Below are 12,795 nucleotides of genomic sequence, written 5' to 3' on the forward strand. Positions count from 1 at the left end.
GGAGGAATGAATTGATGATGTATACTGAAGAGAAGAGAAGAGAGATCAGCATGACATAAGCAATGTACAAGTATTTTAAACGTAGGATACAACCCATAATGCAACAGAAAGTTTGCATTTGTTATATTATTCTCACTAACCAATAATGGCCCAAGCTAACTATATTTAACCATTAATGACCATAACCCAAACCACTTGACCACTCGTGACCTTAAACAACTATCAATGAACTAATTGGCAATCAAGTACCATTACTAACCAATAATAACCCTTACTAGTTACTACTAGTAATTGTTCCATAATCACTTTTTCTTGTAGTGTATCAAATATTTACACTACAAATTTTTTATACATGTGCATTTATTGATTATGTATTTACTTCATTTATCTATTTAATTTCTACACAAATTGTACATTTTTTAATATGTGCAAATATTTATTCCGCCGGGTCGTTATAAAAAAATAAAATAAATATAAATTTTTTAATTTATATGTTTCATTATCTACACATATTGTACATTTTTAATATGTGTAGGTATTTATTTTACCATATCATTTTTAAAAATAAAATATAAGGAAATTTAGTTAATTTATATGTTCCAATATCTACACATATGACACATTTATAAGTTGTGTAGGTATATATTTTGCCACGTCATTTAAACAATAAAATATAATTTTATTTACGTATTTTATCTACATATATACTTACAAATATGATTTGTTGGTAAAACATAAATAATTACCACAATATATTAGTTTTTTTAAAATATATGTAGTTAATTATATACACATAATGAAAGTTAGTCACATATGTAGGTAATTTGACATTTAAATGATTGTCAATTTGGGGGGGGGGGGGATTTTCCCATCAACATCAAGTGTGGCTAAAACATATTACCAACACATATTATGTGTTAGTTATTATGAAAATTTAGCATCATTCATTATCCACACATATACAAGTGTAGGTAAATTATGTGTAGGTAAATTATGTGTAGGTAAACACCCTGATTTCTTGTAGTGTCGGTAATTTTATGATAGTAACAAAAATGTTTGTAAATGTTTATATTATCATTTATTTATCGTTTCTGTTTTATTATTACCCTGTGTACTACATGTGTTTTGTTTATCATATATTTTTTTTACTAACCTAGGAAACTTTTATATCAATGGGGTGTTGATCCATTGATAAAGGGAAAGCCTTTAAACACTTGGGTTTGGAATGAATAGGTCTTGGGTTCAACAATTCAAGTTCCTCGGATAACAAAAAAATAGGATCCTGCTAATAAGACACCCAACTTCAATATTTAGACACCCTTCATACGAATCGTATAGCTTATACGAGTCGTATAGATATCTGTACACTGACAACCACCAGCTTTTTCAAAAAGATGTTTGACCAAATTCTTATACGAGCCGTATGGCTTATACGAGACGATGTTGGTTTCCATACGAGTTGTACAACCTATACTACTCGTATAATCCCCATACACCCTCTTTACGACTAGTATAGCCTATACGAGTCATTTTGGATCATCATACACCCTTCTTAGACCGTACATACCAACTTTTCAGATGTGTACGCAGCTTTTTAAATAGTGTTTGACTAGACTTATACGAGTAGTATAATCTATACGACTCGTTAGTTCAGTGTAACATGTATGGAAAGACCCATGAATGACCAGTTTTATACGAGCAGTATAGTTTATATGACTCGTACAGGCAGGGTAATTATTTGACACGATATAATATTCTGCCAGTTATTTGCCACGATATAATATTCGGTAAATTATTTGACGTGAAACAAGATTCCACGTTAATTATATGACACGACATAATATTCTAACAATCAAATATATATAGATCTTATATAGTGTCACTGCATAGTATTCTAACATATCAAAAAATTTAATAATAAAAAAAACTAGTTAGATATGTCATTTTCTGATGATGACAATCAAGACGATTGTGTTGGTGAAACTTCTGACAATGTCTCACCATTTTCAACCAACGAGGTATAAAATAATTTATAAATTATGTTTCTATTATTTTATATTTAATGATATTGTTTTTAACAGAATGTTAAATTTGTTTTCAATTGTTTTCGTCTGTCGACGAACTTAAGGACTGGGCGAAAACAATAGGTCGTGAAGTTGGTGTTGTCGTAGTAACCCAACGGTCGAAGACAAACGCCGATGGAGAAGTCGTTAAAGTTTGGCTAAAGTGTGATCATGACGGGTCATACAATTGTACAGAGACAATTAGGCGTTCTGGTACAATTAAAACCGGCTGCTATTTTAGCTTAATTGGCAACTATTTGCGACAATAAAATGGTTGGAGGTTGCGGGTGGTTAATGATACACACAACCATGAACTCGTTCAACATTTCAAGGGTCACGCGTACGGAGGTAAACTTACTCCTGTTCAAAAGGTTATGGTACATGATATGTATCAAAACCGAGTGCCACCACGTGGCGTTTTATGTAATTTAAAGTCTAAGGATGAAAGAAATGTGACCTGCATCAAAACCGTGTACAATGAGGGACAAAAGATTCGTAAAGAGGACCGCCAAGGAAAATGCCCGATGGAGGTTCTTTTCAATATGTTGCAAGACACGACTTATATACACAACCATCGCACACGATTAATATTACAAGTAACAAAGTCAAATGACACAACTTCAACAAATTTTGGATAACATAAAATAAATAGATATACAATATCATGCCAATACAACAAACACTAAACAAGGTCGGGTTCCACGCGCCACTTATATAATTCATGAGCCATCTGACGTCGATAGTTAACACATACCTCATAAACGTCATTTTCAATCACTAAGGGCTTCATTTTAACCAAGATTTCCATTATCATACAAACCAGAACCCCTGAATTAGAAGTGTTACCCTTGTCTTGAGGCACGTTAACTTCACTTAAACCGATAACCATTTCTTTTTTCTTGTATGAATTATTCGAGTTTTCTTCAGTAGCGTATACGATCAAGAAACCATGGGAAAAACAATGATAGCATCTCCATTTTAGCGCTTTGAATTTTTTTCATTTCCCCACCTTTTATCTGTCCATTATTGGGTAATTTCCATTGTTCGCATATCCATACGGACGAGTAACCAATCACCAAAATGAAACGACAACGGAATATACACTTGGTCAACCTCCCAAAATCGTGGATATGAGTCTTTTGTGTTAGGATTAAACACACACACGAACCGGACACAAACACGAAAGAAATAAATGAACACGTGGATTAATGTGGTTAGGTCTAAACTGACCTACGTCCACAGGTGGCAACAAGATATTCTTTTTTGAGTGACAAATAATTACAATTACATAGAGTTGTTAAAATATATATTGAACTAGGGTTTGCATCTTATCCAACAAGAAATCCAAACCGAAGCCCGGCCACCCTCCAATCGTCTGCCCTTTGGACTTCAACTAATAAACCGGGCCAAAACAAAAGGCCTACGAACCTAACAATCTCCCACTCGGAGGCCTTGAGTACTCTCGTCTGCACTCATGATCGTACTTCTGTAACTGAAACACATTTTCTGACATTTTATTAATATTATATAATTATAAATCAATATCTTTCAAAAACCGACATTTTAACTTGTCACATTTTCCGACAACACCTTAATGAAATTACCCACTCTGACAAGCATTCCTAGAGGTCCAAAAGTGCTTAATGGAATTACCCACTCTGACAGCACTTTATGCGGGAGAACCTTTGACATTAAACCTGTCATCGTCTGATATTGCCATCGGGGTCGTGCTACTGACGGACAGATAAAATGTTCAAACACCAATCTACTATGTCAGTAGGACATTGTCAGATCTGGAAACCAGATATTCAATGCTTGAAAAATTAGTCCTCGCACTGGTTTATGCTGTCCGACGTCTCAGCAGATATTTTCAAGGTCATCCCATCAACGTGTTAACTAGGTACAAACTCAAGAACGTATTGAGTAAGCTGGAATTGTCTGGACGATTGGCAAACTGGGCCATCGAGCTGGGTGAACATGCGATCGAATATGAACCCAGACTAGCAATCAAAGGGCTGGTGTTAGCGGATTTCTTCACTGAAGTCCCGCAACACAAAGAAAGAGAATGTTTGATCGAGCAACAACCCCAAAGACCTCCTGAACAGGGATAAATTTGGTCCTTGTTTACGGACAGAGAATCAAGCAGAGAGGGATCTGGCGCAGGCCTCAGGCTAGTCAATCCTGAGGGCTATGAGTTCACATACGCCATCAAGTTAGACTTTAAAAGTACTAACAACGAGGCTGAATATGAAGCTTTTATAGCAGGCTTGCAGATAGGCAAGAAACTTGGGGTGAAACATCTAGAGGCGCGGGTAGATTCTATGTTGATTGCGGGATAGATTAATGGGACTTATGAAGCAAGAAACGATGTAATGGCTTCATATTTTTCACAAGAAAAAGACTTGATTCTCCAATTTTCTTCCTTCAAAGTTATTCACATCAAGAGAAGCAAGAATAAGTCAGCGGATGCTCTTATCAAGTTAGCGTCAAAAAATTTTGAGCACTTTGCTAAAGACATTCGTGTTGAAGTCCTAGATCGTCCATCAACCCCACATAATCAAGTTCTGATAATTCAGACTGGTGTAGAATCCTGGATGACGCCAATCATGGCTTATCTGTCATCAGGAATTTTACCAGAGGAAAAGGCCGCGGCCCGAAAAATCAAACACAAAGCCTTGAATTACCAAGTACAAGACGGTGTCTTATACAGGAGATCCTTCCTCGGCTCACTACTCAGATGTGTGGATGCGGAGGACACAAATTACTTGATCAGAGAAGTTTATAAAGGCATTTGTTTCCTTGACGCGTGCCCGAGGATGGTCGTTGTGAAGTTAAAGAACGCTGGATATTACTGGCCAGGGATGCATATGGATGTTATGCAAGAAATCAGGAAATGTGATTCTTGCCAACGCCATGCTTCCAATACTTTGCGTCCAAAGAACGAGCTTGTTCCGGTGACATCCGCTTGGCCGTTCCAAAAATGGCCTATCGACATTATGGGACCTTTCGTAGAAGCCCCGTGACGGGTCAAATTTTTGATCGTGGCCATTAATTACTTCACCAAGTGGGTGGAGGCTAAACAAGTTGCATTTATTACGGCATCGAGTGTCAAGAAATTCCTTTGGGAATTCATAATTGGTCGGTTTGGCCTTCCGCAAGAACTTGTGAGTGACAATGGAACCCAGTTTGCGGATAGCGGATTACAGGAGTGGCTAAAAGAACTTCATGTTACTCAGATTTTCACATCCGTAGCCATCCGCAAGCTAACGGTCAGGTCGAACGGACCAACCGAACGATTAAGGAAGGGATTATGGCGATATTAGGCACTAAACGAGCCGGTTGGGTCGATGAACTGCCCCATGTACTCTAGGCCTTTCGTACCCAGAAGAATTCTAGCAATTTTGAAGCGCCGTTCAGCTTAACCTATGGTACTGAAGCCATGATCCCGGCCGAAATTGGGATTCCATCCGCACGAAATCTGATGATCAATGATAATGATAAAGAATTGCGGATGAATCCTAACCTCCTTGAAGAAATGAGGGAATTGACATCAGTCCGCGAGCATAACTACAAACGCCAATTACAGAAATATTATGACTCGCGGGGTTGAAAGTGCACATTTGATGCTGGAGACTTCGTCTTCCGCAGTAACGAGGCTTCCGGACAAGAACTCCGGGCAAATTAGCTCTAACTTGGGAAGGGCCTTACAAGATAATAGCATAATTATGTAAGGGAGCTTACAAGTTAGAAAAATTGGATGGGTCGGAGATCCCTAGAACTTGGAATGTAGCTCAGTCGAAGAAATGCTACATTTAGCGAGTATGTTTACTTTTTTACTTTGGCATGCATGCCTAATAGACTAGTAGAAGACATTTAGCGTCATTTGTTTGTAATTACGGATGACTTACGCATTTTCTATGAAAAATCTTATTACCTCTACATTCTAGTTTCACGTAATGTATGTTTTCACTAAGTGTGCAATCCTTTATTGACAACAAAGAAGGTCTTACAAACACTTATATTATGAAACATAAGACAAAGTGTACCAGACAAGACAACTTCTTATTAATATTTAAATAGGATTACAAAAGATTTTTTCATGATAATTACAAGGAAGATGGATCTATGTGTAAACAATTAAGAAGCCGCATCTTCATCTTCCGCATTCTCGCCCTCCGCACCTTCTTCATCGCTAGTAAGAAGGGCTTTCAATTGGCTGATTCCGCCTTCTTTATCCGCGAGCTCTGCTATTTGATCTTCAATAGAGAATTTTAAGTTGTCAAAAATCTTCGTTTTTTCAGCAAGAGATTTGGCGGTATCTTGGTCGTGCAAGACGAATTCCTCGGGAAGTTTACCTTCTTCTGCAAATTTGAAACCTTCCCGGAAACCTGTCTGACGGCCGTCTTGAGAAGACGCGATTAGGAGAGAGGCAATGCAGTTCCCAAGTTCATTGCCTTCCCGAATGTGGGCAATAACTTGTTAAAGACAAAATGTGAGCAGGTGTTCCGTATATAAATGCATGCTTTAACAAAATTCATAGATTAACAATTACCTGGGGAACTCCTTCCGCCAGCAACCATTTTTTGTCCGCCTTGGCTCGGACGATCTCCATCTTGTGCCCCGCACACTCCAAGGCTTGCTCCCTGTTTTTGGCAGCAAGGGAAGCAAGGCATTCATCTTTTAAAGATAACTCAGCTTTTAAAGCCTCTACAGAGGCTTTATACTCTTCCAATTGCTGCTGAAGAGCAATGGTAGCATCCTCGGCAGCTGAGCGGCGGGCCTTCTCTGCCTCTAATGCCACTTGGGCATCCGCCAACTGTCACTCAGCAGTGTCAGCAGCCAGGCGGTTATCCTTAGCTTCTTTCATAGCCTCAGAGGCTTCTTTTTCCGCCTGGGCTGATTTCGCCTCCAGATCTTCCCATGCCATATTCATGCCTAACCAGTCTCGGCATATTTCTTGACTGGTGGAGACGGCATTAGCCAAGCTGTAGGAGTAAGAGTTCAGTAATTCCTGGCGGATGCGCCCACGTTGGCGTTCCCTCTCCGCGGGAGGAAGGCTCTCTTGCAGATACTCTAAGCACACATTCACGTCACCAAATGTTGAATCTTGACGTAAGGTCCAACGCGGACGGTGCACGGGAGCTTCCTCCTCACGATGGGACGTAGATACTTGCGGCCCATTGTAACACCCCGTAACCGCAGCGGAAACGTAAACGGGATGCAACAAACACATCTGATATCAACAGCATTGCTTATAAAGAAAACACCACTACAATAATTTAAACGTGTTACATTGTTCCGAGTTTCGTTACCGACTAGGCGTTATCACATAAGTTTTACCAATAGTATGTTAACATGTTTAATACAAAATATAGACCCTTAAGCTTCCACAAAATAGCACACATCATCAAGCACGTATCACTCATTCCAATTTGGGTGTACCTAGAAAGCATGTAAAGAAAACGGGTCAACTACGAATAGTTGGTGAGTTTCACTAATATAAATAAACCATGACAAATCATTTTAATAATCATAAATTAACGATGTAATTATGCTGAGCATACAAGTGAAACCTCTGTTAACCCAGAAACACATTTAATAACCTCTGGGGACACTGTTAACCCAGAAACACATTTAATAACCTCTGGGGACACTGTTAACCCAGAAACACATTTAATAACCTCTGGGGACACTGTTAACCCAGAAACACATTTTATAACCTCTGGGGACACTGTTAACCCAGAAACACATTTTATAACCCCTGGGGACACTGTTAACCCAGAAATACATTTAATAATCCCTGGGGACACTATTAACCCAGAAATACATTTAATAACCTCTGGGGACACTGTTAACCCAGAAATACTTTTAATAACCTCTGGGGACACTGTTAACCCAAAACACTGTTTCGGGTCTTACAATATTAACAACTCAGACAATTACCATCTTAATACATTACCGTACGATTCCCGTACAATAAACATTATATAAATACATTCATTTCCATGCGATCGGCATGTACTTAAACACTTTGATAAAAACATGCTTTCCGCCCCGGGAAAATATTTAAAACAGTTCAATAAAAAGGGGCTCGTGAAACTCACCTTTTTGTGAGCAAAGATGTAATACTGTGCACAGCTACCGGTCCGGATCTGTAATACGATCCCTAAGTCGTTACTACACAATTTCTATTACTATAACTTAAATTCGTGTTAACCGGTACGTCTGGGGACACTGTTAACCCAGTACCGTACACGATCCGGGGACAATGTTAGCCCCGAAACACTTCTCAGGACTTATATTGTGATATCCCTTAGAGTTCTTTAGTCAAAATTACCATTAGTTTGTTTTCTCGTTTTGCGTGCCTAGCACGGTTAACCGTCTTTATGTTTTAAAAAAAAAATGAGTTTGGTCACATACGACCCGAAAATAGTTGTTACTGATATTTTAATTAAAGTGGTGAAATTAGAGCTCGGTTTAGACACCCCGTTTGGCCGCGGGGCCCGTTTCCGTCTTTAGTATACCGGAAACTGCTAAATCGGGTAAAATTACCCAAATCATCCGAACTACTTTCGGATGATTTATTTTTACTTGATTAACTTAGTTTCATGAAAATAGTCCATTTTTAGGGTTTTTTTAACACCAGTCAGCTCGCTTAGGCGAACTTTGCCGGTTTACGCGTTTTAAGCTTTAAAAGTTTGTTTTTATGTTCTGTTTAGCACAATTAATTATCCGTTTAGTCTCGGATCTTGAAATTTTGCACAAATCAGTTTTTGACAGTAAGGAATTTTATAAAAATATTTCCAGAATTAATTTTTACATTTAACATTTATTTATCTATTTTAAAACGTCATTTAAACACCAAATATGTCGAAAATACCAAACGACCTTAGAAAAATCCCAGATTTTTCTGGGATGACTCCTGCCATCCACATAGTTCCCAGTAATTTTTACAGGACCAAAAACTCATTTTTCATGCCATTTTCACCAAAACCGAGCTAGAAAACCCTAGAACTCGTTTTACCGAAAAGCCTACTTAGACTTCTCCAATGGACCTGAAATTTTGTGTGTGACTTTTATATGTTATAAAAAGATTATCTGAATTCTTCCAGAATTTTTCATGATGTTTAGCTATTTTTCACCATTTTTAGCCAAAACCGAGCATTAAATTCACCAAATATTCATCCTTTATCCAAAAATTACCAAAATTTCACAGATCTCATATTTTCATGTGTAGATCATCTCTGTGAAATTTCATGACCCAACTCTAAGTCTACCACAATCTGTCCAAATCACACAAATCATACGAAAAACCGAACTACCTTGTGTTTCTAGCTTTAAACCGCGAGGATCTCGCTTTCTAGCCTTTGCTAGCAACTAGATACAACACCTACAAGCACAACAACACCACACCAAGCAAGTTATACCCACAATCAAGCCATTTCTTTCATGGTTTCGGTTATGATAAAGAAACAAAGATTTTAACCGTAAAAATTCGTTTTTGACCCTTTTAACTCATTTCTTGGACCAAGATCCCTTGTATAACTTGTATACATCACTTGATCATGCAAGAATCGGTTCCATCTCGGGTTTTCACCCATTTTTCACTTGGAACCTCATTTTCTTGAAAATAACTCGAGAAAGGAAGGTGAACACGCATATAACTCGGTCTTTACCTCGTTTTCTTGCTTAAAGACTTGGGTTTTTGTTCAAGGAATTGAGAAAAAGTGATGAAGATGGTGGTTTGTGATCTAAAAAAAATAACAAAGGAATGGGGCATTATCCCCAATTCCGATCGGTCCCATAAAGGGTGTGGGGTGGGGCCCACACCTTCATTCTTGGCCACACATTCGGATTGTGTAATCCGGATAATGTTGTGGTTAATCTGGTTCAGTTCGTTTTTCGGTTAAACGTTTAATTCGGCTTAAAACGAGGCTAAAACGGTCGTTTTTCGGCTTAAAAATAAAATTTATATAAAACCGATTTAAAAACTTTAAAAACTTAAACCATGACATTTATTGACTCAACACATCATATTGTCGGTCATTGTGCATCTTTTCGGCTTGATCGATCTTCTCTTGCTTGGTTTGATGTTAAAGGTTTCGTTTATTGTACCGACGTACCAATAAATCGAAATCCTTTTTCTGTGCTATAATTCACTTATCCCGTAACCTTAATACTTCGTAAATCTTACTAAACATCATATATTTCGTCTATAATGTAATCCCCGATTCGATCGGGTTTCAATAATCGTTCATCGGTTAATCGTAATTCCAATACGACTAGCTGTACATTCGAGTATAATTCATACTTGTGAATCTTATATACTCGTATAAACACATTATAATTTATATATTCAGTATTATATAACACATAAATGGTATATTCCGGCTAGGGTATACCTGAATTTGCCGGAATCGTTACATTCTCCCCCCGTTATAAAAATTTCGTCTTCGAAATTTTACGCGTCAACTACTTCCTTTTGAGGAAATAGGTGGGGGTATTTCTTCCGAAATTCGTCCTTTCGTTCCCATGTATATTCTGGGCCTCGTTGCGAGTTCCATCTAACTTTGACCAACGAGATCTTATTGTGTCTAAGTTGCTTGATTTTCCCATCCACTATTTCTATGGGTTCCTCTACGAAATTAAGCTTATCACTTATTTGGACACCCTATAGTGGTAACACCGATGTCTCATCCGACAGACACCTTTTCAAGTTTGACACGTGAAACACGTTGTGAACTGCACTTAATTCATCAGGCAGTTCTAATCGGTATGCTACAGGACCGATTTTTGCAGTAATGTCGAATGGTCCAATGTATCTAGGGGCTAACTTCCCCGCCTTTCCAAATCTGACTACTTCTTTCCAAGGTGATACTTTCAAATACACTTTATCACCTTTCTCAAATGATAACGGTTTTCTACGGGTATCGGTATAACTCTTCTGTCGATCCCGTGCGGCCTTCAGATTGTTCTTAATTTCAAGGATTTTGCTGGTCGTTTCCTGGACCAGATCTGATCTAATAACCTGAGTGTCGCCCACTTCAGTCCAGCAGAGTGGTGATCGGCACTTCCGTCCATACAATGCTTCGTAAGGTGCTGCCTTTATACTGCTATGGTAACTGTTATTATAGGAAAATTCAACGAGTGGGAGATGTTGATCCCAATTTCCCTTAAAATCCAGTACGCATGCACGAAGCAAATCCTCCAGTGTTTGGATGGTCCTCTCAGACTGACCGTCGGTCTGAGGGTGGTAAGCTGTGCTTAGATCGATACGCGTTCCCAGCGCTTCTTGTACAGCTTGCCAAAGATTGGAGGTGAAATGGCTATCTCGATCGGAGATGATTGAGATGGGTATCCCATAACGAGACACAATTTCATTTATATAAATCTGCGCAAGTCTTTCGGTGTTATAATTATTTCTAATCGGAATAAAATGTGCCGACTTGGTTAGTCGATCCACGATTACCCAAATTGCATCGTGTCCACGGGACGTCTTAGGGAGATGTGTCACAAAATCCATCGTGATTTGCTCCCATTTCCATTCGGGAATTTCCGGTTGTTGTAACATCCCCGAGGGTTTCTGGTGCTCCGCCTTAACCCTCGCACACGTCGTACACTTACCGACGTATGTGGCTATATCCTTTTTCATACCCGGCCACCAGTAGAACTCCTTCACATCCTTGTACATCTTATCCGATCCCGGATGTATGGAATATTTCGATTTATGCGCTTCGTCCATGATTAATTCTCGGAGGTCATGGAGGGTCGGGATCCAAATCCGATTTTTGAAATAGAGAATTTCGTCCACGCGCTGTTCGAAATTCTTCTCGTTACCGTAAAGTCCCTCTTTTTCCAATTGTTCCTCTTTCAACGCTTCGCGTTGAGCGACTCGAACCTGGTCCGAAAGGTTCGACTGGACTATCATTTCCAGTGCTCGCACTCGCAATGGCTTAACCCGATCCTTCCTACTCAGGGCATCGGCTACGGCGTTAGCCTTGCCGGGGTGATAACGGATGTCACAGTCATAGTCGCTTAACAACTCGACCCATCTTCGTTGCCTCATATTCAGTTCCTTCTGATCGAATATGTGTTGCAAACTTTTATGATCGGTGAAGATGGTGCACTTTGTACCGTAGAGATAATGTCTCCAGATTTTAAGTGCGAAGATAACTGCTCCCGGTTCTAAGTCATGAGTAGTGTAATTTTTCTCGTGTATTTTTAACTGTCGAGAAGCATAGGCTATAACCTTATTATTTTGCATCAACACGCATCCTAACTCTCTTCGGGATGCGTCACAATACACGACAAAACCATCGTCTCCGTCGGGGAGACTTAAGATCGGCGCTTGGCACAATCTTTGTTTTTTCGTTTGAAACGCCGTTTCCTGCTCTTCACCCCATTCATACTTTCGATCTTTTTGGGTCAGAAGGGTTAAAGGTTGGGCGATGCTGGAAAAGTTCTCTATAAATCGACGATAATATCCAGCTAAGCCTAAGAATTGGCGGATTTCCTTTGGCGATTTAGGCGCTTGCCAATTCTTAACTACTTCAACCTTACTTGGATCAACGTGTATTCCTTAATGGTTTATAACGTGACCAAGGAATTGCACTTCTTGTAACCAGAAGTTACACTTGGAGAATTTTGCATACAACTTCTCCTGATTTAGAAGCTCTAAAATTAATCTTAAGTGTTGCTCGTGCTCTTCTTTACTCTTCGAGTATATCAAAAT

The 12,795-nt window shown here is 38.9% G+C and overlaps 1 protein-coding gene across 1 annotated transcript; it reads left to right on the forward strand.

Moving 5' to 3' along the window:
• Nucleotides 1-4,435: 4,435 nt before the first annotated feature.
• LOC143605035 (uncharacterized) lies at nucleotides 4,436-5,086 on the forward strand. The gene has a single exon (XM_077081296.1). It carries the CDS (start codon nucleotides 4,436-4,438, stop codon nucleotides 5,084-5,086), a length of 651 nt encoding a protein of 216 aa, XP_076937411.1.
• Nucleotides 5,087-12,795: the final 7,709 nt, after the last annotated feature.

This window comes from Bidens hawaiensis, unplaced genomic scaffold (assembly GCF_021521415.1).
Source record: "Bidens hawaiensis isolate Kalapana, Puna unplaced genomic scaffold, B.hawaiensis_p1.1 tig00067701_1, whole genome shotgun sequence".
Taxonomy (NCBI): domain Eukaryota; kingdom Viridiplantae; phylum Streptophyta; class Magnoliopsida; order Asterales; family Asteraceae; genus Bidens; species Bidens hawaiensis.